Raw genomic sequence first — 27,085 nt, 5'->3', positions numbered from 1 at the left:
AAATCTGAAGACAAAAATCTGCAGAAAATCTAACAGTGTGTATGGGGCTTTAGTCCAAACCAACAGAAATGCTCAGGGGCAGATATCAAGCAATCCAATCTCTGCAGATTCTCACATGATAAAAATAATTCAATCAAATTAGCCAATAGTACTGCAAAGAGTCAAAATTCATTAAAATTATAATAAGATCAATTCAATCCATCATCCTAAGTGGCAACTTGCGTGTAATTGGGATCATAGATAGTGTCACATATAATCGCAAACACAAGGCTTGGTGAATGCCAACAGGTCAGTGTATGCTTATATCTCTGCAAGTCTGGTGTCCTGTGTCAGTGAAATTGTTAACATAAATTCAGAAGCTAAAGGAGTGCCAGTGACACCACTAGGAATCATATGGGGGCATTGCAGCATTAGACTCGGCTGTGGAGCGTGGCTCAATAGTCGGGTCTGTCCTGAAGCACATCACCAGAATTGGTGCACTGGAAGTGATGTCAAACTCCCAGAAGAACCGTTGATAGCCGGTATAGGAGCATGGGTATACCGGAAGCTGAAGCATAAACAGGATGTTACATCATCAGTCAATATGACAGCACATTTTGGGCCATGGCCCCATTTTCAATTCACTGTGGGATTCTGAAAAGTGTGCATAAGAATATATAGCAATTCATATAGAGCCTGCTTTATTTCCTGCATGTAGGGTTTCCAGCAATATCTAGCCCTTTCCTGCCCAACTAAACTGTCCATGGACCACCCTTTCCATTCATTGGATTTCAGTTCTTTTCATTATGGAGGCTCAATAACACATGTGGGTGTTAGCTAAGGTGTTCTGCATGTAAATTAAATGTGCTTAGAAACTCCTAATCTTTCGAGGGGCATCAGCTGATATTTGAGGGGCAAAGCATACTGATATTTGGATAAATCTCCCCAGGAGCCAGCCCACTGCTTGCATCAGGGCTCAGGGCTCTTGAGAGGACTACTACAGAATGGTGATGCGATATTTTCAGGAAACGATGTGTGTACTGCACCCTGATGGCACCTTCCACTAGACATGTTCTGCCTGCATTAGATCAGTGATACAATTTAGTCTAAAATAAGGTATGAAATTAAAACTAAACTTTGTTTTGTTTAATCATAAGCATGTTGATGGTGGGGTACCAGGAAAGGCAGCAAATAGGCAGATGAAACTTCAGATTTAATGTGAGATATTCTAAAATAAATTAAGTTTAGAGGCTGTATTTACCACTGCGGCTTAGAGCAGCATGGTAAGAGGTGCCAGTTTCATGTCTCCAAAGAATTATTTGTGATAATATACATTTTCCATATTCTACTTTACTCTTCTAACCAGTTTAGTGGGTAAATTAGCAAGAGAACTATGAGTATGTTAAGAAGAGTCATAAGGCTTGCATTTCTCATGTTTGGTGGCACTTGAAAAGTAGGTTTGAAGTGACCTTCCAATAACACATTCTTTTAATAGCTTTTACTAAACAATGGGGTGAGCCCACAAAAGAACAACATCATTTAAATGTCCATATTGCATCATTTAATCCAAATACAGCCTTGGGTATATAATTACTTGTCATTATTTACTGTGCTTGTACAGTGATAATCCACGTGTTGTGCTCACAGTGATAGGTAAGAGCTGGCTTGGAAATGTTAATGGCCAAGGGCATTAAAGAACTTCGGCCCCTGTGCACAAGGAAAAAATCTGAGAAGGATACAGGACTAATCCACCAGTATTGCCTATAGGTTCCATGGAGCTAATACTTTCCCCATTACTGAATTAAAATGCTTTATTCTGCACTGTCTCTGTGTAGAGGTGGTCATTTTGGTAGAGACAGGGCTTTTCCCCCTCATATCACAGTTGCCTCTCTGATGACTGGTGGACTGATAATTCTTGAAGAAACAATCAAGCAGCAACATGGGTTTTGCAGAAAGCACAGATCAAATATAGCAGAGAGATCCTTTGGACACAGCTTCTTCAGTACAAGATTGCTTTAAATATTGTGCTGAGATGGTCAATGTGATATTTTCTGCACCAACTTGTATTAAAGTTAAAATTGCAACAACAAACAATAAATACCAGATCTATGTAAAAGTACAATGGAGCACGAGCTATGTTTTAAAGAAAATACCAATATATTAGAATCTATTAGCACCTCTATAAAATAACCATATGTTTCTATTGTCTAGTCACAATGGCAAGTACAAGAACTTATGTTATTCTAGGCATTCTGGAAATAAGAGGGAAAGAATTAATTGTATTGGTAAAAAGGAAGAACAACCATCTGGATTCAAATTAGAACAGAATGGTTTTCCTTTGCCATTGCCAAAAGCAGTATGCATATCAGCTGTGCCATTGGCTTTGTGTCATGAATACATTGTTTCAAAAATTATTCTGAAATCCAAACATTTTACATGACAAAAGCAGATATGTTTTAGGAAATTAATGAACATGATTTAGAATTAGTAGGCAATAGCCCTTCTTTAAACTTTTGCTTTGGCAAAAATTATGGTTTTTACCTATTCCAGCACTAATGTACTAATGTAGCCCAAATTAAAGTGAATACTAAAGTCTGCCTATTCCATAAATGTGACCATGTGCTGGATCCCAGTCACATTATAACACATTGATAGCCTGACCATATTTTTTCATAACCATTAAGGGATACCAAAGATGTCATTGACCATATATGACCATAGATGGTCAATAGCATTACCCAGGAGACCCTGTCTCTCTGTTTATATCAGCTGTCATCTGCCGGACAGGTCATTTAGCAGGTGTGAAGAGACTGGAACATGTGTTTGTGGGGATTCAGTGGGCATAATGCTTGACATGGATCTAAATCACTGGATGGCATGATTGATGTTGTATTTACTTTGTGGGACTTTTAATTAAAGGACTTTTACACTTTCAGTTTTTTTAATAACTGAGCACAGATACCACATAGCATTTATTCATTTACATGGGGGGGTGTCTGGGTTGTCACAACTAGGGTATCTAGATGTTATAAGGGGCTTTCAGATTCTGTTAAGCCCCTCTGCTCATGGACCTTAACAACCACCATGACAGAGTTGCGGGAAGAGACCTTTGTCCTCATGAACCCGAGAAAAAGGTGCTCTGCCTGGGGGCTTCCCCCTGGCAAGATACCCTCCCATGTTGAGGGCATGTGCTCTGGTATGGTTCAGGGGGGGGGGCACTTTCCTGACTTGCCAGACTGTATACACAGATAAGGGTCTGCAGTGGATTTTTGGGTTGACCTCTCACTTTTTTGTGTGGAGTTCCTCCCCTTGGCTGAGGGGAGGCTTTCATCTACTGGCCTAGTATTTAAGTGCTGTTTAGAATAATTCTCGGATGAGTGTATATTTGTTTATTTACTCTTTATTGTCAATAAATGTAATACACTTAGTCGGTGGCTCTCGTGCGTCTCTGTCTTTTCTGTGACTTAACAAAATGTGTTATACCTACCCTACCAGAAAATAATAGAACAACATTTTCAGCACAATAATGCAAATGCACATTTGAAACATGCTAGATGACCCTTTTTAAGAAACATTGCATTCACTAACTCAAAAACAATACAGCCATAAACTAAAAGGAGTAACATATTCTGAAACACTGCAGTGTAAATATCAATATAAATTCTACACTAACATGGATATAGTGCAAACATTCAGCAATTTGATATTATAAAGTAATAAATCCTGTCTGATGGCTGTCTGTTTTAGATAAGCACATACAGTTCCACAATGTGAATAAGTAATCATCCTTAACAGCCCTGGAATAAAAATAAACTGAGCATTATACCTCCAAGCCTTGCTAGTAAGCAGTGAAACAAGTATTATGATATTTCAAAGAAATTAAAACAAGCTGCTATGAAGAGAAAAACCTTAAGGAAAACACCAAACAAAGCATCAACCAAAAAGTGGATTTAAAATTGGAATATTGCTCCTGGGTATGGCACAATAGTAACACAACCACTAAAACTAAAAGATGTAAACAATTTTGATTTTATATCCACTCAGCTCAGAGCTGATGCTTGGTGAAAACACCAAAGAGACAAAATGATTGAAAAATGAAATATTTTTCCTCTGAAAGAAATAGTCTGAAAGAATTGAATGTCATTCTGCATAATGGCAAATATGAACCTTTAATTATTATTCATCAGAGTTCAACTAAATACAATGGCTTATTCTTTGAGAACAAGTTAATTCAGTAAAATGGCAGGACATTTTGGACTAGAAAATGTCTCTCTGATGAAACTGGTCTTGTTCATGAAATATTATGTGAACTAATATAGAAGACATATTGCCTTTTACAAATGCTGCAATTATTTCTGTGAAAGAAAGGCTATAAATAGAGAATAGAAAATGAAATAAGCATATAACTATATAGAAAGTACTCACTGGTCCAAAAGCATTACTGTCAAAGCTGTGGCCATGGTGGTCACCTTCCACCCACATATGCCCATTGGGAATTTTGACAAATCTTGTCTTGTATCCAGCTGTTCTGTTAGTTGGAAATAAACAGCCATATAAATACATTTATATAAAATACATCATTTATATTTTAATTATTTCGTTTATTATTCAGTCAACTAAAATTAAATCCTACTCGTACTGTACATTCATAGTTGGCAACAATTCAAAGAGGCTAATGGGTGTGTTACTCACCTCTAGCTCCCCGTTGATGATCTATGCTCCTCTCTTAGTCACCAACAAATGTTTAAGTAAAACGCAAACTAAAGGCATATAGGCTGTTCATTTTGAAGAGGATATTTCACTTTGCAAGGGAATTTGTCTTAGCTTGATGAATGAGGTGAAGCTCTGCTGACTTCCATCATCCAATTATGTCCAAGCGAAGAGTTATTTTTCCTTGTATGTGATTGGGCATTCTTTGAAATGTAAATTTTTACGTTGATTTGCCTTTAACTAAAATAACGGCAATATTTGTATTTCTTTTCCCTCTGTTTTTTTTACAGGGTAGGCAGCCAGGCCATCAGATTGGTGTTTTTTTTAGGCTGCATGCAGTCTTCGCACATCTGCTAAGCAGCACCCATTTCTCCAGTTCACAAGGTGACAAAAGCTATGCTTCCTTTAATAATGTAGCCACTTAATGCTTTCGATCTTTTATGGCCACTTTCTCTTGGCTAGATTGTTAGAAGTTGCAACTAATACAAGAAAGTATATTACCAAAGTAAATTACCTTTTTTAGAAATTAGTTAGGTGTGGCCATAACTAAGCATGTGTCCCCTTAGCCCTTGTACACACAGTCGGACATTCCGCTGGAAAATGTCCGATCGGACCATGTTGTCGGATAATCCAACTATGTGAACATGGATTGTGTGTAGAGAATTCCGATTGGACAAAGTGCCACGCATTCTCGGATCAAATTCCTAGACCAAAGCTATTGGCTACTAGCCTGAACGTAGTCCCGTCGTAACCAAAATAACGTTGTCACGTTACGTACGATCGGATTTTCCGACAACTTTGTCCGACCGTTTGTATGCAACACCAGTTCCGGACAAAATCCGAAATATTTTGTTGTCGGAATGTCCGACCGTGTGTACAAGGGCTTAGAGATCTATTCCGCTTAATTCAGTCCACTGTTTCCTTTGCAATTGACATACCCACATTTAGACTATTCAAAACAATACAAATAAAACTCACCAGAAGTACTCACTTTTGCATATGGCTCTATACAATAATAGAGGCTGTAGTTAGTGAGAATTGACTGCCAGCAAACACTGAATTGTTAACAGATTTGATTCTGGAGATATCTGACATTCTACTGTACAATTACATCATCTTTTGTAGTTTCACGGTTTGCATTTTAGGAATTTAAAACCTTAAATTGGTTGTAAGAGAGATAGAGACATGAAAGCTAGTCTGTTGACACAAAGCCAAGCTTCTAATTGGTAAAAGCAGTAACTGTGAGATCACAATACAAGAGCTGATTACAGAAAGAAAAAACTTGAAACTAACACAGTTTTAAAATAAACCAAAACAAATAAGAAGTAAGGCATAACTAGAACCTTCAGGGCCCCAGTGCAAGAAACCATGCAGGGCCCACTAAGCCGGGCCCTTCTCTCTGATCCTGGGACCCTTTATTCCTTTACTCCAGTCCCGCAGTGGATCCCTTTCACATGTTCTGCAGCAGACCTGGTAGATCCACCACTGGTGTCAGTAGGACTGTGAATAGTAGAAAATAAAAAGTGGCGCCACATATAGTGATTTAAAATATTCTAATGCAGCACCACAAAGGTAGTGATAACTAATAAAGCATATGTAAAGAGTGGTTAAGGGTGCAAACAGAACATGTACTAGTACATTATAAGATAAAGTGCATGATATATCATATGAAAGTAAATAATATATTTGTGTCAGAGTCCAAAATACAATAATCAGTATAATATAAGAACAAAATAATAATTTGGGTCTTCTACGCAAACGCCAACACCGTGCCTCCTAAAGTGCAATGTGCTTCAATTCTTGACAAAAGTGTGCTTCATCCGAAGTGACATATAAATGTGCTCACCAGATATCTAAGGCCACAGAGTGACCACCGGGCATATAAATGAAATGATTCCTTCCTCCGTTGGCTAGATTCTTCCAAGCCACACTCAGCCTTAATCAACTGCTTTCAAGATTAGCCCGGACCACACTCCAATCATAAATGGCATGAAATAGTATAGACTTCAGTCAATTATACTCTTGAGTACATATCCACAGCTCCCTTTCATTCAAACTATAAAGTTAGGCTCCACCATAAACAAGTCACAGAAAGGCATAGATAGTGTAATATTGTATTTAATTTCTTGAAAAAGCAAGTCGTATGTAAGGTACAGCAGGTTGCAGCACAACTGGGGGAAGAGGCAGAGGCTGGTCCATCACTAGATGTGTGATACAAGAAGTGCAGCGTGCATCTCAGCTGTAGGTGGGGGCGGAGGGCTCATGTATCATGCGTGTCAAGCCTCCACCTACAGCTGAGACTCATGCCTGCGCTTCTTGTATCACTATGTGGCCTTAGATATTTGGTGAGCACATTTATATGTCACTTTGGGTGAAGCACACTTTTGTCAAGAATTTAAGCATGTTGCACTTTAGGAGGCACGGTGTTGGAGTTTGCACAGAAGACCCAAATTAATATTTTGTTTATTCTCATGTTATACTGATTATTGATTTTTGGACTCTGACATAAATATATTATTTACTTTCATATGATACGTCATGCGCTTTATCTTATACTGTACTAGGACTATGAATAGTGACAGTAGAGTAGCGCACAGTGTCAATATGGCAGTGGACTTTGTAAGTAATGCAGTGGACAGGGTCAGTAGGGCAATGGATGGTGTCAGCAGGGCAATAGACAAGGTCAGATGGGCAGAGGATGGGATTAGTGATTTAAAATTTTTGTTATTTTATTTATTTATGAAAAAATATATATTTATTATTATTTTTTACAATTTTTTGGGAGCCCTGTTGAGAGGCTTTGGTGAGATTTCAATGGTAAATGGTTTGTCATATACGTCTAACTGCTACATCTGCAGGACAACTTGTTTTGTTGAAAAATAACAGATTTACTGGCCAGATCATCAGATGAACATAAAGGAAAGAAATTCAAAAAAACAAATGCAGCAATTCCATCAAAGAAGGCTACGTGGGCAGTGTGACAAGAGGAGAGGGCAGTGTGACATTAGAAGGGTACCTGGGCCATGTCACAGGAGGGGGGCAGTGTGACAGGAGGAGGGGCAGTGTGACAGAAGGGAAGGCAGTATGACAGGAGCAGGGCAGTATGACAGGAAGGGGGAAGTGTGATAGGAGGGGGAAATATGGCAGGAGAGAGCAGTAAGACAAGAGAGAGGCAGTGTGACAGGAGGGGAGCAGTATGATAGAAGAGGAGCAGTGTGACATGAGGGGTGCAGCATGAAAGGAGGGGGGCAATATGACAAGAGGGGGGCAATATGACAGGAGGGGGTGCACTGTGACATCAGGGGGGAGTGTGACATGGGAGGGCAATATAACATGAGGGGGTGAAGTGTGACAGGAGGGGTGACAGTGTGACAAGAGGATACACACTGTACTCAGGACAGGAGGGGCAGTGCACTATGCATTCTTTCTCTGCTGTGGAGCTCAGGCGTACCTATGACCACTTGTCAATATCAGTGGATTAGGGGCAGGCACCAGGCTGGATAGGAGGGGCGGCATATAGAAAACCCAATCTCCCTCCATTATCCTCCTGCAGCCACTGAAAGCCCGCTTCTCCTGCTCTCCCTCCCACCGGCATTCAGCGGCTGCAGGAGCCAGGAGAATAATGGAGCTTGCTCCACCACCCCTCCTATACAGGAGCAGACAAATCTGACAGGGGAGCTGCAGGAGCTCCCTGAAGCATGAGGCACGGTCTACAATTGTGACCCCTGCGATCCCTATAGTTACGCTCCTGATGTACAGTATTACTAGAAATCACCAAAAAGAATAAATCTACATACACCTGCCACAAGAGAACACAAAGAATACAATTAATTTAAACCCATAGGACATCCTTTCTCACAGCTAGATTATTTTGTGGAAGAATGTTTTAAGGGGATTTTAAAAAAAATGCTTAGGAAAGGAAAACCTTTGAACTACAAATGCTAATCATATTTGACACAAGAGATAATGGGATGAATGTGAATCTTAGCTTTCTAAATCATTATCAAATAGTTTTAGGACCTCTTACCACTGTGTTTGTTCCCTCTTCCAATACCATAGCTACTCTGCTATCTTTTCTTAAAATTTTGCTAAAGCTGTGTGTATCATTACTGCTTGGACCGAGAAAAGGGGAACTCCCTGAAATCTTGTTATAGAAATGTAACTGTCAGTACAAATAAAGTATCAAGGACAACTGTGTTCTTGGTGAACACACTTCTAACTGGAGTTCACTCAGATACAGAATTGCCAAATTTGTACAGTGAGCTACATGTGTGGACAGGTGGACGGCTAGGTAAGTAGCTTTAATGCAGAAAAGAGAAAATATGTCACCTATCCATTAAAAATCTGCCTGCCCGCCAATTTTAATACAAAAGCCTAACTTCCACTTTAATTTATGTTCAAGCATATTGGTACTTTTAAAATCCTCACTCCCTTCAAGAGTATCTGTCCTAAAGACCCCCAAGCCAAGGGCATTTTCACCTTAATTCATGCCCCAATTCTCAGTGGCGATTTCTACTACACCTAATATACACTATATTACCAAAAGTATTGTGATGCATGCGTGGTGTTGTGTGCTTCCAGCACAGCACAGTATACACCTGTGTCTACGCTTTAATTGCTGGTGTTCTATAATAAAGGCATCTGCAGTAGTTAGTGGATGTTGTGTGCTTCCAGCACAGCACAGTATACACCTGTATCTACCCTTTAATTGCTGGTGTTCTATAATAAAGGCATCTGCAGGAGTTAGTGGGTGTTGTGTGCCTCCAGCACAGCACAGTATACACCTGTATCTACCCTTTAATTGCTGGTGTTCTATAATAAAGGCATCTGCTGGAGTTAGTGGGTGTTGTGTGCCTCCAGCACAGTACAATATACACCTGTATCTACCCTTTATTGCTGGCGTTCTCTAATACAGCCATCTGCAGGAGTTAGTGGGTGTTGTGTGCCTCCAGTGCAGTATACACCTGTATCTACCTTATTGCTGTTCTCTAATAGAGCCTTCTGCAGGAATTAGTGGGTATTGTGTGCCTTCAGCACAGCACAATATACACCTGTATCTACCCTTTATTGCTGGTGTTCTCTAATACAGCTACAGCCATCTGCAGGAATTATTGGGTGTTGTGGGCTCATTCCTGCACTCCAACTAAAGTATCTGGGAGAGGTTGCAGTGTTGTGGCACCAGCAAGCAGTGCCTAAGGCCCAATTTTTCAGCCCCTGTTTAACAGGGGCATGTAATTACAATTCTTGATATAATATTTCACAGCAGGGCCTGCTCCTGTGCCCACCGAGAGTAACTGTGAGAACTTAGAGTTCTGGCACCAGCACCACCACCACAACCACCAAAGGCCCAATTTTTCTTCCACTGTTCAACCATGGCATGTAATTACAATTCTTGATATAATCGTTCACAGCAGGGCGCTTCAGCAAGAGTCACTTTGAGGGCTTACAGTGTTGTGGCAACACCAACACCTTAGGCCTCCATTTCTGCAAAGCATATAGGGCAGGCCCCTACTTTCAAACATCCAACTTACAAATGTATCCTACTTGCCAGGAGAAGCAGACAACAGGAAGTGAGAGGAAAAAAGACGGACGGCAAAACAAATTATACAGGGGTGATAACCCTTCCTTATGTTTTCCTAAAAGCTTAAAAATAGATTTTTTGACTGGAGCTACACAATAAAAATGTACCAGTTCAAAATTACAAACAGATTCTACTTAACACAACAAACCTACACAGTCCCTGTCTTGTTTGCACTGCCTGTATACTCCTGTTCTGAGTATATAGGGCCTGAGGGCCCCCCGCCTTTCCTTTTTTTAATATGGGTACGGGGTTCCCCTTAATATCAGTACAAGACCCAACGGGGCTGGTAATGGGCAGAGGGGGGTTACCTATGCCATTTTTCTCAATGATTTCCATCCGTATTGCCGGAACCAGACATTACATTAAAACCGCAAGCAGTTTTAAATTACTTTTTTTCCGTTAAATGTCATTTTGTGCAGGGACTGTTCTGAACACGGGAAACACGTGGCACTTATAGACACCCCCCAGGCATGATATTTAAAGGAATATTTCACTTTTTTTTTCACTTTAATCGTCATTAAAATCAGTGCTCCCAAAAAACTGCCATTTTTAAAAACATTTTAGGCATTGACCCATGTCCCCTTGGGCAGGAGCCAGGTCCCCAAACCCTTTTTAGGGCAATATCTTGCATATTAGCCATTAAAATGAGCACTTTTTATTTCAAACGTTCGAGTCCCATAGACTTCAATGGGGTTCTAAAGTACGCACAAATTTTCATTCCGTTCGAAAGTTCTTGTGCGAACCATACTGGGGGGTGTTCGGCTTATCCCTAGTGTGGGCCAACTCAAAATTGAACCCTATGGACTAGACTGGGATACCATTAAAGTTCAGGTGAATGTAAAGGCAGTCGTCCCAATACTTTTGGTATTATAGTGTATATCGTAATGTAAAACTGACCTTGGGTAAACCCTATAACAATTGTTACAGTTGCAGATATGGGAATCTAAAGTGCAGCTCATTTAACTCATCGTTTATTGAAGGCAATTATAGGCTAATTTTATGCTAGTACATGTTTACCCAGGGACTGTCAACATTTTTACCTGGTACATCGAATTTGTGCTTTCATGTAGGTGTAGAACTGAGGTGCATTGAGTGGGAATGTCTTAAAATTAGAAGAAACCCCTACAGAGCAACTGTGAGTTGCTCCTAAACCTCTGCAAACTGGTATTTTCACTCCACTTCACTTGGGCTCCTAACATTTATAATTATGGCTACCAAACAAACCCTGCTAAAGGCCTGGTGGTCTGGCACCCCTACTATAATTTAAGCCAAACAAAAAATGGCATTGTACTCAGATAACAAAAAATTAGCAGTCAGCCTAATTAAAGTAGTATTAAACCCTCAGTATTTTTAGTCTATCACATTAAACAAATTGTTAAAATTTGTAACCAAGCACTTGCAGTTTACAACTTTTAATACTACTGGCTGCTGCTTGTTCACTGCTCACTCTCTAACTTGGTGAAGGCGGGGGGGGGGGGGGGGGGGCAAAGGGACAAGGTGCCTTGTCATCTTAGGCTATGAGGCTGTGGGTTTCTTCTGATCCATGCAGTGTAGGAAGACACAACTCTAGTTTCTGCATGCAAGGATGGCTTCATAAGATGCTGTGAGAGAAAGGCACCACTCTGAAACAGGAAACCTGGGACAGCGTTCATGGCACTAGCTTATACTGGAATATAGGTGAGGATAAAAATATAAAGAATCTGCATAAAAATTATAAGGGATTAACTACATCATTTAAAATAAATTTGGACACCATGTATAACCTACCACCTAACAATCTAAATGATATCCGACACACGTTCAACCCATTGATATGTAATGCAGTGATGCATCTGCCTCGAAAAATCTCCCTCACTGCCCCCATCTCTCACTTTTATCGTATTCCTCTCCTATTTTTCTCTTTTTATACTTCTACCTCAACTAGCCCTACTTTATTTTTCTTACCTCAGTCTGTTTATGTGCTCTAGTCCAACCAGTGGAGCCTCATATTTCTCTCCACCTTCTTGTATAGACCACAGATTCGAGGTACCTAACTCACATACATACAGCCTCCCTAAGGACCTTCTCACTATGTCAATAACATATCCATTACAGCGAACTACTTCATAAAAAATCTAAAAAAAAAAGGCCAACAGGACAAGTCATTATTATTTGTATATAAGTTGTATTTATGCAGCCAAAGCCTTAATAGAAACAGCTATCATCTAACTTCCAAACTTTAGAATTATGCTTACTTATTCTTTGTATGTAGCTAAACCATTATGCTTCTACTTTACATGTATTGTTATATGAAAATAATATAAATCATTGAAATGGAAAGTTCCTTCAAACATTCTCTTATAACTGTTACAGATTTGGTAACAAAGTTTGTTGGATAAGCTCAGGAATGTTATTTCAGCATTTTCCATAGAGAGTCCACAAAAATCTATAAAAGTTCATAAAATGCATGAATAAAACATACAATATAACCTTTTTAGAACTTAAGTCGAGTTGTGAAGGACAGAAAAGGTAGCCCTTGAATCTAAAAAAAAGTTCAAGATGTAAGAAAAACAGACAATGTGCTTTCTGCTTTAAAGAAGAAAAAAATCCAATCATCTTATATTAAGTTTCACAGTAGCAAACAGGGCAATAGCTTTCAAAATACGCTAAATGAGACTTTTCAGGCTGGTAGTTTGTAGGTAACATTCACAGGATCAGAACCAGCAGTGTGCAATGTAAAGTGCAAAGCACTGTGGAGAAATGTAATCTCTGGAAAAAATCCTTGCTATCCCAATGGCAAAAGCTTTAATTGGGCACACAACCTGACACAGCATGTGCTCATTAAAATTTAAATGAGCTCTCTTGATATGTGTGCCATATCATGATTGCTGTTGTGGAGGCCTCACAGGACTCAGGGTAACAGAAGGTAGCATTGCAGAAAAAGCTAATTAAAGCAATAATACTGCTGTACATTGAAAGAAATACCTTGCAAATACATACTGTTGGCATATCAAAGGTCATGCCCTTTATTACATCGCAATTTACAATTGTTCCTTTTAGATTGTAAAACACAAATTATAATTGTGTGGCTAAAATATAAACACACAGATACCACATTTACTTTAGTAATCACCTTACCTGTGGTAATGCTATCATATTTAGCTTCTAGACACTCAGGCATAAGTGGTAACAGAAAGCCTTTATTTATTACCTCAACCCTTATGCCACGTACACACAACTGGACTTTTCTGCAAAAAAAGTCAGATGGAATCATTTCATCGAATATTCCGATCGTGTGTGGGATTCATCAGACTTTTTTTTTTTCAACAATTCTGACAGATCTAGGAATAGACCATGTTTTAAATCTTTCCGACTAAATCAATTCCAACAGGAAAACCGTTCACCTGTATGTTATTCCGACGGACCAAATATGACACAAGGGCAGCTATTGGCTACTGGCTATTGAACTTCCTTTTCTAGTCCCATCGTACATCATCGTGTTCTAAACAAACAGACTTTGGTGTGATCATGTGTAGGCACATCCGTTTCAGCAAAACTCCAATGGAAAGACAGTCAGAGTTTATTCTGATGGAAAGTCCGGTCGTGTGTACGTGGCATTAGGGGTTAGCAGTACGCTTATAAGTGACAGCACAGACTGGGCCTTATGATTTACTGCCACATATATGCATACCTATGTTTTTGTTGGGTGAATGTTCACACATGTGCCTTCATCACAAAGACTAAGCTGTCACCATCAGCTCCTGGTCTTAAAGTAATAATTGGTAGCTGATAGTATGAGCTCCTGATCATGTGATCAGTGTGATGATAGTAGGGATGAGCCAAACACCCCCCCCCCCCCCCCCCAATTCGGTTTGCACCAAAACATGCGATCAGGCAAAAAAATTTGTACGAGCAAGTGAACACTGTTAAGTCTCATACACACAATCGGACTTTGCACAAACTTTCCCTTGGATTTTTGTACAAAGGGCGTCAGCCGTGAACTTGTATTTCATACACACAGCAGAACTTTTTCAGTCAACTTTCACCAAATCACGTGGTCAACTTCTGTATTGTTGTCTGAACTTTTGCATTGGTTCTGAGCATGCGTAATTTGTACTTTGTACAAAAGTCCTATGGTTTTCTGTACACCCGATCATACTTTGCTCCATCGGACTTTTGTTTCCGGAAAGTTTGTCCATTCGCACAGCCAACAAAAGTCAGATGAAAACCGAAAAAGTTTGTCTGATGGAGCGTACACACAGTCAGATGTTGCCTCAAAACAGCAAATTTGCATGTTTGTTGTCAAAAAGTCTGATCATGTGTATGGGCCTTTAAAGTTTATGGGACACAAACATGAAAAATCAAAAGTGCTCATTTTAAAGGCTTATATGCATGTTATTGCATGTAAAAAAAAGTGTATTGGGACCCGGGTCAATGCAATTTTTTTTTTTTTAAATAGCCATTTTTTTAAGGAGCAGTGATTTTAACAGAGCTTATAGTGAAACAATAAAAATGAAATATTCCTTTAAATATCATGCCTGGGGGGTGTCCTTACTATGTCTGTAAAGTAGCGCATTTTTCCCGTGTTTAGAACAGTACCACAGCAAAATTAAATTTCTAAAAAAGCCATTCAGGTCTGGTATGGACATTAAGAGAAACCATGCATCAATTTATTTTTGTTTAAATGGCGTAGAGGTCCCCCCAAAATCCATCCCTTAATATCCATACCAGTCCTTCAGGTCTGGTATGGATATTAAGGCAAACCCTGTGCCAAAATTTAAAAACAAAATGGCGTAGGGGTCCCCCCAAAATCCACACCAGACCCTTAACCGAGCACGCAACCTGACAGGCTGCAGGAAAAGTGGAGGAATGAGAGAGCACCCCGGAACCATACCAGGCCACATGCCCTCAACATGGGGAGGATGCTTTGTGGACACCCGGTGGTTGTGGGGGTCTGTGGGTGGGGGGCTTATTGGAATACAGAAGCCCCCTTTAACAAGGGGACCCCCAGATCCCGCCCCCCTATGTGAATGGGTATTAGGTACATTGTATCCCTACTCATTCAAAGAAAGGTGTCAAAATGTTAAAAATGACAAGAAACAGCTTGGGATAAGTCTTTTATTTAAAAAAAAAGTCCTGCGGTGTCCATTCATAATGGTCCATAACAGCTATTATATAGCTGAAGGCGGGCCACCTGGTGACGAAAACGGTTGACCCCGCCCCCTCTGACATTATGTGACATAAGGGACGGGGTCACCCATTTACGTCACCGGGTGGCCCTGCCCTCAGCTATATAACAGCTGTCATCGCAAAGAGGATTCAGTCAGTGGTAGCCTATGTTTTTACATGTTGGTAAGGAGTTTTCCTTAATATTCATACCAGATCCAAAAGGCCTGGTAATGGACCGGGGGAACACATGGCATTTTTTCAATGATTTTTATCTATATTGCCAGGATTCAATTCAATACAGCCGAGAGTAGTTTGTAATTACTTTTTTTTCCTTTAGAAATGTCATTTTGCTGTGGTATTGTTCTAAACACCGGAAAGATGCGCTACTTTACAGGCACACTAAGGACACTCCCCAGGCATGATTTTTAAAGAAATATTCAATTTTTTTGTTTCACTTTAAGCATTCCTAAAATCCCTGCTCCTGAAAAAAAATTCAATTTTTAAAACGTTTTTGCATTGATACATGTCCCCTTGGGCAGACACTGGATCTCCATACACTTTTTATGACAATAACTTGCATATAAGCTTTTAAAATTAGCACTTTGGTTTTTCATGTTAGTGTCCCATAGACTTTAATGGTGTTCCGTTAATGTTCACTGTTCAGTGAACAGGCGAACACTTAATGTTCGAGTGAAACTTACGTTCGACTCGAACATCGGGCTCATCCCTAGATGATAGCCAATCACAGTGCTCACTTGAACCACCTCTGTCTCTCCTTACAATACCCCTGCAAAAAAGTAAAACAGATCCGAGCTTAATATAGGTTAGTGTTAATGTCAGTGTCTGTGTACTTTAGACAGATAAAAAAGTGCACCTTCTGGGCCCCACTATGGGTGCAAACCAGAACTGGGACAGGGATGTACAGCTCCCAGGGCAGGGATCCAGAATTGCACCCCAACCCATGATTAACACATGCTGCAGAATGGGTGTACTACCCTGCCTCCATGCCCACCCCTTGTCCTGGCCCTGTCACAAACAACAAACAATGCACATATATGCTATCACCCTATGCACAGCAAAATTAGGAGATTTTATTTTGGGTTGTTTTCTGGTGGTGGCCAATGGTAATGGCAAGACATATCCAGGTACATTTAAAAATATATATTATTCTTACTACTTTGGACCAGTTTTTCCTTGATAAAGAAAAAAATCAGATATCCTTTAACATTTTCTATCAAAGGAAGGCCCACATTTTCCATTAAAAAGGTATAATTCACCTGGATACAATAAGTAGATAAAATTTACATCGTTTTACGAACACATGTGTAAGTTGAAAATCTGGGTTCAGGTATTAAGGTTGGCGTTCCATTATTTTGCAGAGGTTATTTGATTAGTTTTACTGCCTTAGTAATTACCACAGCCGTTTCATCTGAGGGAAATCATGAAAACATGACCTGTTGGGGGTACTTGAGGACTAAAGTTGAGAAACATTGATCTACACCACTTTGAAAGATTAGCATAACCATCTGTTTCATATATCCAGTTATATATGTGCTGTTACTTGATGCTTGCATTTAAAAATTGTCCTCGCTCTTCATTAGCATAATGTTAGTGTATGGGTACGTTACTCCCCTCCTGCGGGCAGGGACGTGATTGAGCCCCCCAGTGCCTGAGGCGGTCAGCATCGTTGCAGGAACGATCCGTCCTGAGGGGGAGGCCACTGATTCATTGCCACTCCTGCACGATCGCTGAGAATGGGAAGCTTCCTCTGCTTCTGAAACTGTAAACAGAAGCAGAGGAAGTGATGTCATCCCTCCTCGTGGAGCCTTTTCATTCCGGCTCCTGAGGAGAGAAGACATCTCTGTGAGTTTGTACCAACAGCACACCCTGTCACATTGACACCAATAGCAATTTTTGATTTTATTTACTGATCACTGCATTGGTGTCATTTTGTGACTGTTATAAGTGTTAGGGTAATTAGTGGTAGGCCCCTTTAGGTCTAGGGTACCCCCTAACCCCCACCTAATAAAGGTTTAACCCCTTGATCACCCCCCAGTTAACCATTTCACCCCCTGTCACCAGTGTCAATAATCAATCATTTTTCTGATCACTGTATTGGTGTTACGGGTGACGCTAGTTAGCCTGTTAGTTATTTAGGTTCACCATCAGATTTTTATAATGTCAGGTACCCCATATACTACCTAATAAAGGCTACCTTATTAACCCCCTGATTGCCCCCTAGTTAACCCTTTCACCAGTGATCACTGTATAAGTGTTACGGGTGACGCTGGTTAGTTTGTCTATTTTTTATACCCGCTGTTTCTTGCCCAATACAGATTTAACCCTCTGATCTCCCGGTGGGTGATATCAGGCAAAATGTATTTTGGGGTGCAATTCCATATATAACCATGGCATGTGTGAGCAATATATGATTTAGTGACAACTTTTTGTAAAAAAAAAAAGACGCTTTGGGCGTCTACTTTCCAAAATGGGGTAATTTGGGGGGTTTGCACTGCCCTGTAATTTTAGCACCTCAAGAAATTAGATAGGCAGTCATAAACTAAAAGCTGTGTCAATTCCAGAAAATGTACTCTGGTTTGTAGACACTATAACTTTTGCGCAAACCAATAAATATACACTTGTTAAAAAGTTTTGTACAAAAGACATATGGCTGAATACATTTTGGCCTAAATGTATGACTAAAATTGAGTTTATTGGATTTTCCTTAAAACAAAGTAGAATATATACAGTGGTGTGAAAAAGTGTTTGCCCCCTTCCTCATTTCCTGTTCCTTTGCATGTTTGTCACACTTACGTGTTTAGGAACATCAAACCAATTTAAACAATAGTCAAGGACAACACAAGTAAACACAAAATGCAATTTGTAAATGAAGGTGTTTATTATTAAAGGTGAAAAAAAATCCAAACCATCATGGCCCTGTGTGAAAAAGTGATTGCCCCCCCTTGTTAAAACATACTATAACTGTGGTTGTCCACACCTGAGTTCAATTTCTCTAGCCACACCCAGGCCTGATTATTGCCACACCTGTTCACAATCAATGCATCACTTAAATAGGAGCTGCTTGACACAGTAAGGTCCACCAGAAGATCCTTAAAAGCTACACATCATGCCGAGACCCAAAGAAATTCAGGAACAATTGAGAAAGAAAGTAATTGAGATCTATCAGTCTGGAAAGGGTTATAAAGCCATTTCCAAAGCTTTGGGAATCCAGCGAACCACAGTGAGAGCCATTATCCACAAATGGCGAAGACATGGAACAGTGGTGAACCTTCCCAGGAGTGGCCGGCCGCCCAAAATTACCCCAAGAGCGCAGCGACGACTCATCCAAGAGGTCCCAAAAGACCCCACAACAACGTCCAAGGAACTGCAGGCCTCACTTGCCTCAGTTAAGGTCAGCGTTCATGCCTCCACCATCAGGAAAAGACTGGGCAAAAATGGCCTGCATGGCAGAGTTCCAAGGAGAAAACCACTGCTGAGCAAAAAGAACATCAAAGCTCGTCTCAATTTCTCCACAACACATCTTGATGATCCCCAAGACTTTTGGGACAACATTCTGTGGACCGATGAGACAAAAGTGGAACTCTTTGGAAGGTGTGTGTCCAAGTATATCTGGTGTAGAATGAACACTGCATTTCATAAAAAGAACATTATACCAACAGTAAAATATGGTGGTGGTAGTGTGATGGTCTGGGGCTGTTTTGCTGCTTCAGGACCTGGAAGACTTGCCGTGATAAAAGGAACTATGAATTCTGCTGTCTACCAAGAGATCCTGAAGGAGAATGTCCGACCATCTGTTCGTGTACTCAAGCTGAAACGAACTTGGGTTCTGCAGCAGGACAATGATCCTAAACACACCAGCAAGTCCACCACCGAATGGCTGAAGAAAAACAAAATGAAGACTTTGGAGTGGCCTAGCCAAAGTCCTGACCTGAATCCTATTGAGATGTTGTGGTATGACCTTAAAAAGGCCGTTCATGCTCAAAAACCCTCTAATGTAACTGAATTAGGACAATTCTGCAAAGATGAGTGGGCCAAAATTCCTCCAGGACGCTGTAAAAGCCTCATTGCACGTTATCGCAAACGCTTGGTTGCAGTTGTTGCTGCTAAGGGTGGCCCAACCAGTTATTAGGTTTAGGGGGCAATCACTTTTTCACACAGGGCCATGATGGTTTGAATTTTTTTTCACCTTTAATAATAAACACCTTCATTTACAAATTGCATTTTGTGTTTACTTGTGTTGTCCTTGACTATTGTTTAAATTGGTTTGATGTTCTGAAACACTTAAGTGTGACAAACATGCAAAGGAACAGGAAACGAGGAAGGGGGCAAACACTTTTTCACACCACTGTATATATATATTTTTTTACTTATCAATCTTTTTCTGTTTATATTGCAAAAAAATAAATAAATTGTGCAAAAAAAAAAGGATGCAAATTTCGTTTGGGTACAACATTGCATGACTGCACTATTACCAGTTGAAGAAGCACAGTGTCAAATTGTAAAAAGTCCTCTGGTCTTTAGGCAGCCAAATGGTCCGGAGCTTAAGTGGTTAAAATAAAGTTAGAAATCTGATATATAGGCTTATATGTGATTGGTACCCACCCAACATCGCTGACTAAAAATCTGTTTCTGTTTAACTTTCACAGTGATTTATCCAGTCATACTTTTCAGATATGATTTTTAATAGCTGTATTACACAGCATATTAGGTCAGTTTCTGCTTCATTGCAAATAAAACAGGACAATTAAATTACAAAATAGATTGCATTTATAGTAGTAAGCAGTGATAAGGCAAATACTGTATATACAAGTGCTAATACAATGTAGTTATCAGAATCATTGCATGTTCTGTAATTACTATTAGATTAGTTAAATTCCTAAAATGTGCACACATTTCATAAAATCGATATTGTCCATCAGTGCTGAAATGAAGTGGTGCATGCTAGGTTAGAGGTTTTAATAAAGAAAGGCAATCATATATGTAATTCTATTTACCTTATCCAGCCCTACTATTAGCATGCTGAAATGCATCACTATTATTTTTTTTTTTTTTCATCTACAAAAGGTATATCGTTAATGAAAAACTAAATTGATTCTTATGTCAGTGGCACTATCCCCTCGTTTTCTTAAAGAATGTAGGGGAAGTGGAATGTCATTCGATGAGAGCCAAGTGTCAGGAGCGGCATTTTCTTTTTAATTTCTGTCAGCAGTTTTCATTGTTACTGTGAATGTACACCAGGGGAAATTTTTTTTTTAAAATAAAAGGACCTGTCAAAAATGGTCTCCTGTTTTTATCTATACTAGTAATTTTGCTGAATGAGTAGGGTACTATGTATCTGAAATTCCTTCACATGGAGGGGCCAGGATCTGGGGACCCCCTTGTTAAAGGGGGCTTCCAGATTCTGATGAGCTACACCCTGCACCTTCACAACCACCAGGCCATGCATTTGGGGAAAGGTCCTTGTTCTCATCAACATGGGGATAAGGTGCTTTGGGGTTGAGATCCCACACCCCCCCAAAACACCCCACCACATTTAGGGCATGTGACCTGATATGGTTAAGGGGGGAGCTGTGCTCTCACTCACTCCTTCCCTGGCCTGCTGGACGCAAATACATGGTAAGGGTTGCAGAGACAGACTGCTTTCCATATTTATTTATTTTTTTACTGTAGGCTTTTTTGTTTACATTCTGCTGTAAACAGGGAATCTCCCACTGACAGCAAGTATGAGTCAGGGTTGTTAGGATGCCTGCATCTGCTGGATCCTTAACAACCAGCAGCTCTGAGTTGAACTGTCACATTTAGCAGTGGTAGGAATACCACTGTTAAATGTTTTGGTTTCCATTACAGCCGGTGTGCAGCAAAATGATATACAGTACATTAAATACAGCAAAATTAACTCATGTCGTATTTAATAGACATTTGTTTATGAAAACATGTTTGTGAGTTAAATACCACATGATTATTTTAACTCAAATAATCATGCAGTATTTAACTCTTAGTAAATTGAGACCACTGTGTTATCTATTAGCGTGTATCTGGTTCTCTAATTTATACTCGTATCATCTCAGCTTGATCAAGGAGGACTGTTTTCCTGCTAACAGTACCTTAACATCCAACCTAATAGCCATTTCCCTTACTAGCAAACATAGGCCGCGTACACACGGGCGGACTGTTCGCCCAACTTAGTTTGTCAAACAATCCGACAAACAGTCCGCTCAAAATTTGCATCAGCGGACTTGACCACACACGATGAACGAACAGTCCGCTGAAAGCGTGCGCGATGACGTGAACGGCACGTACGACGGGACTAGAAAAACTACGTCCTATACACTGCAATGCAACCTTCGGCATGTAAATCCTTTCTGAGCATGCGCGGAACTTAGTTTGACGAACAAGCCTACACACGAGCGGACTGTCCGCTCAAACCAAGTTTCAGCGGACTGTCTTACGGGAATTCCGAAAAACTTTGTTCGTCAGACTGTCCGCTGAAACTGTCCGCTGAAGCCCACACACGAGCGGACTGTCCGCTGAAACACTGTTCAGCGGACAAAGTTGGGCGAACAGTCCGCCCGTGTGTACGCGGCCATACAGTGCATTTCTCTATTTTATGAACCTTTTTCTTGAAATCACCTAAAATTCTCATTCTTATGAAACCTGGTTCATCCTTTTGCTAAAGCAACATTTTCCTATAAAGACCTCCCTACCGACACCCTTAGATTTAAAGCCCCCATAACTGACTTAAAATCGGCAGATTCCAGTCAAGCCATGGGTGGCCCTGCATACATAAATTAGCTATATTTATTAACCAATTAAGTTGGGTGGAAAATTATCAGCCAAATAGTAACTGCATCTTATCAAATTTCCCTCTTCCTCTCTCATGGGCTGAACATCCAAAATTCTAATTCTCTGTGACAAGCCTTAACACTAGGCCTAGTAATGGAGTAAATATGCTTCTTTTATCTTACTTTTATGCATTGGGAGTCCAGTTAGCCTTACTTGAACCAAGCAATTCATCTTTTGCGTCCCTTCTCTCTCATAGTTGCCACTGTTTTCTGTCTCCCTAGTCCTGTTTCTCAATTCCTGAATACCTTTCCCAACTTTATTTTGCTAATGATCTCCTTTGACTTTTCTATATTGACCCTTGGTTACCTTGATGTCATCACAAGACTTCAGCTATTTACTCTTAGCTAAACGCTTCACCAATTCCCACATTATTTTGTGTGTCATAAAATATACACAGCCCTAAGGACACACAATATACCTGTTTTCTCTATGATCTGCACCATTACGCATCCAATTCCAGACTACCTAGTCTCTAATTATAACCTATTAAATTGAAACTCCATATGTTTAAAGGAATGTGTGCCAAGAGAAATATGGAAGCTGGTGTTGCTGAATACATATCTATTTTGTTGTCTCTGGTTTCATTTCAAGGCTTAAGTGCACAACTGGAAGATCTCTAGCATGTGGGCATGGCTAGTTTTACTAAAGAAGCAAGTAAACTAATGCACATTTAAGGTCCTACTTATTAAATTTCCCCTAAAATATCATTCACTTATTGCAGATTGAGAACATGCATGTGCCACAAAACGCACAGCTTGTTGTCATAGACACTGAGGCTTTGTATAGAAGCATAGCACACTCTAAAGTATTAAATATCTATGAAATGCTTCTAGGACAGACAGAAAAAGGAACAGTAGGAATGCAAGTTCACAATGACAATGACATGCGACTTCCATCAAATCTCTTTCCTATATGTCAAATATATAGAAGAGCTGAAGGCACTCTGGCAAGTAACCTATATTGGAAAATAATGGCTGGAAACACCATACTCTATGCCAATAGTACACACTTCGCCCATCTTATTCAGACTATACTGTACTGCAAATAATTTTGGTAGAGACCAAACTGCTCTGATGACTATGATTGTTTGTCTGAAAGAATATTACAATGAGAATACAGTTGAAAAAGGCTTAAATAAGAAATTCGCAGAGCCGAAAAGAAACCTTAGGAATACTTTTTTTTTATAAGAGAAGCCCAAAGAAATCTAATACCATTAGATCAGGGGTCTCAAACTGGTGGCCCTCCAGCTGTTGCCAAACTACAAATCCCATCATGCCTCTGCTTGTGGGAGTCATGCTTGTAACTATCAGCCTTGCAATGCCGCATGGGACTTGTGTATTGTATATTTTAAAGATGGATCCTAGGTTTGCAGGACTCATTAGTGATACCCCTGAAATATTTTTTGACAAGCTACCTCCATAGAAGATAAATAAATAAAAAGCAGGGGGACCCATGTAGCAAATCTGGAACATAACACATATGTGGATCATGCAATTACTGCCAACATATTAATGAAGTTAATGGAAATCAAAACTGTGTTTTACCTATGGTGTTGTGATCATGAATAGACAATGGGGGTTATTTACTAAAGGTAAATCCACTTTGGTCTAGATCTAAGGGGTAGATATGAAATGAGTGGAAGCTCTGCTGATTTTATTATCTAATCATGTGCAAGCTAAAATGCTGGTTTTTATTTTCCATGCATGTCCCCCTCAGATCTACAATGACTTTACTTCCAAGTGCACTTTCAAGTGCACTTGCAGCGCAAAGAGGATTTGCCTTTAGTAAATAACCCCCAATATGTTGACATCAAGACCACTGGAGTAATATACTTATGGTCTTAACTATGTAGAGTCTATAACTTTGGGAAGATGAAAAGCTAATTTTTGTGCAGTATTTATTAACATAGTTATGTCTCTAATAACATATATCTATCCTCCCCCCATAGGCATTATAGTCAAATTAGAAGCTGTACTTCTTATAGTAATACCTTGTAATCAGTGGCATACCTGTGGGGGGGGGGGGGCAAGCTTCCCCGGGTGCCACACATTGGGGGGGTGTCAGGCCAGCTATCAGGGATGGGACAAGGCAGGGTGGGTGCTATATCTATAACTGAGCTGAATCTCTATATTCCTGCGAGTCAGCAGCTGCTGCTCTGTGTTATTCAGCTCACAGTTGGACTCTTTACTGTCACCTCTGGCTGCTTCCTGCATGTGCACCTCTCGTGTCTCACAGGGACATGTACAAACAGGACCTGGGACTAGGAAGACCACCCTAAAAGTGGGGGCTGTGAGTACAAGTGAAAGGAGGAGGCTGTTTGTGTACAAGTGTGTGTGTGGGGGGGCAGCTGAATGTGTACAGGTGTGTGTGTGGGGGGGCAGCTGAATGTGTACAGGTGTGTGTGTGGGGGGGCAGCTGAATGTGTACAGGTGTGTGTGTGGGGGGGCAGCTGAATGTGTACAGGTGTGTGTGTGGGGGGGCAGCTGAATGTGTACAGGTGTGTGCATGTGGGGGGAAGCTGAGTATGTACAGGTGTGTGCATGTGGGGGGACGGCTGAGTGTGTACAGTTGTGTTTTTTTTCGGGGGGCAGCTGAGTGTGTACAGGTATGGGGGCAGCTGAGTCTCTACGGGTGTGTTGGGGGACTGAGTGTGTAGAGATGTGAGGGGGACTGAGTGCGTAGAGGTGTGAGGGGGACTGTGTGCGCAGAGGTGTGAGGGGGACTCAGTGCGTAGAGGTGTGAGGGGGCTGAGTGCATAGAGGTGTGAGGGGGCTGAGTGCATAGAGGTGTGAGGGGGCTGAGTGCATAGAGGTGTGAGGGGGCTGAGTGCATAGAGGTGTGAGGGGGCTGAGTGCGTAGAGGTGTGAGGGGGACTCAGTGCGTAGAGGTGTGAGGGGGACTCAGTGCGTAGAGGTGTGAGGGGGACTCAGTGCGTAGAGGTGTGAGGGGGACTCAGTGCGTAGAGGTGTGAGGGGGACTCAGTGCGTAGAGGTGTGAGGGGGACTCAGTGCGTAGAGGTGTGAGGGGGACTCAGTGCGTAGAGGTGTGAGGGGGACTCAGTGCGTAGAGGTGTGAGGGGGACTCAGTGCGTAGAGGTGTGAGGGGGACTCAGTGCGTAGAGGTGTGAGGGGGACTCAGTGCGTAGAGGTGTGAGGGGGACTCAGTGCGTAGAGGTGTGAGGGGGACTCAGTGCATAGAGGTGTGAGGGGGACTCAGTGCGTAGAGGTGTGAGGGGGCTGAGTGCGTAGAGGTGTGAGGGGGCTGAGTGCATAGAGGTGTGAGGGGGCTGAGTGCATAGAGGTGTGAGGGGGTTGAGTGCATAGAGGTGTGAGGGGGACTGAGTGTGTACAGGTGTGAGGGGGACTCAGTGCGTACAGGTGTGAGGTGGGCCGAGTGCATACAGGCATGATCATTAAGGGGGGGTGCCAGATGGGGGGTGCCAGATATAGGATCTGCCCCAGTTGCCAAATGCTCTAGGTATGCCCCTGCTTGTAATAATGGGTTCTCAAAGTGAATGTCATGGATGAAGCTGTGCAAGAGCCAGATGAATAAATACAAATACACCATGGCTCAAAATTAATGTGTTTCATGTGTTTATTCTGAAGACACGGTCACTTGAGTATAAAAAAAATACTCAGTTTTGGGGTCTTGCAGGGTCCCTTTGTCAAGGCAACATAGTGACAAGAAGTATATACATAACAAACAAAAAATATATCTTGGTGTAACCTATAGCAACCTATGTAACACCCTCCTGTGATATGATAATGACATCGTAAGCCATAATCCAGCCTGAAATAGCAAGAAAACTACAGGGATGCATATACAAATAAACAGTAAAAGGGTAGTTATATAAAGTGTGCTATATACTTTCTTCAAACAAAGCGTATTCCTGTCATTGCTGGCAGCTCTACCAGAGAATAGATATAATGTAGACAGGGGCACTCACTGGGCACGTGCAGACTATAGCCATTAGCAAGAAAAAGCTTGGCTGTGTCAGATGTTGTCAAGCTATGCATAAAAGAAACAAAATTAAATAATATGAAGCACATTTATTTGGCATGCTAGTAACCCCATAGATAGACATGTAGAACACCACTACCATTTTGACTCCTCCTATGTATCTTTTGTACCATTCGGTTATATTCAGCAAGACCTAGACCTCTCGGGGGACTGGGGGGGCACACATTTTGCTCACATTATATACAATTCATAAACTGTAAGCTACTGTGTCAATGAATCCACACGTTTTTAACTTTTTGGGGGTTTTTGGTAGAGGTTGCTCGTTTGTTATTTGTTCTTTTATACATAGTACATAGTTTGTTTATTATAAAAAAAAAAAAAACATATTTACAAAGCATGTTCTTATGACACATGTTCTTATGTCTCTATGTGCAGAATGTCATTATCAGTCTGCTTACACCATGTGACATCACAGAGGGCCATCTCTTGGCATAGAAGGACATGGCTTCCATCCATGTCATGGGATTTGAGGGCAAAACTTCCCCCACAAAGGCCTCTGGGTAATATACTGTGAGAGCACATTGTGGATTGTGGGTTTATCCCTTGGACACTTTTTACGCCAGCATTTCTTTCCTTCTTTTCCAAGGTTTTATGTGTGGAAATTTGTATGTACAGTTTATTGTTGTAATTCAGGCTATATACTGTGTATTAAGTATATGTCTGGGTATAAGAACACCAAGGTAGGGTATGGTCAATTTTTTCCAGGTTAGAGCATTTAGTCCATATCAAATCCACTGCTGGTGGTGACTTTAACAAACATAAGTTTGCTTTTCATTTTAAGAC

General features: G+C 40.7%; 1 protein-coding gene across 1 annotated transcript in view; it reads right to left on the bottom strand.

Annotated features, from left to right (window-relative positions):
* IMMP2L (inner mitochondrial membrane peptidase subunit 2) overlaps positions 1–27,085 on the bottom strand; it is a 1,432,488-nt gene that overhangs the window by 299,395 nt on the left and 1,106,008 nt on the right. The window contains exon 5 of the mRNA XM_077471167.1: positions 4,405–4,507. Within this exon, the coding sequence (XP_077327293.1) occupies positions 4,405–4,507 (103 nt within the window). The remainder of the gene's footprint in view (positions 1–4,404; positions 4,508–27,085) is intronic.

This window comes from Lithobates pipiens, unplaced genomic scaffold (genome assembly GCF_037356315.1).
Source record: "Lithobates pipiens isolate NorthernLeopardFrog02 unplaced genomic scaffold, aLitPip1_a1.2 Scaffold_8, whole genome shotgun sequence".
Classification (NCBI taxonomy): Eukaryota; Metazoa; Chordata; class Amphibia; order Anura; family Ranidae; genus Lithobates; species Lithobates pipiens.
The sequence above is the reverse complement of the archived record's forward strand: the minus strand, read 5'-3'. Positions and strand labels throughout refer to the sequence as shown.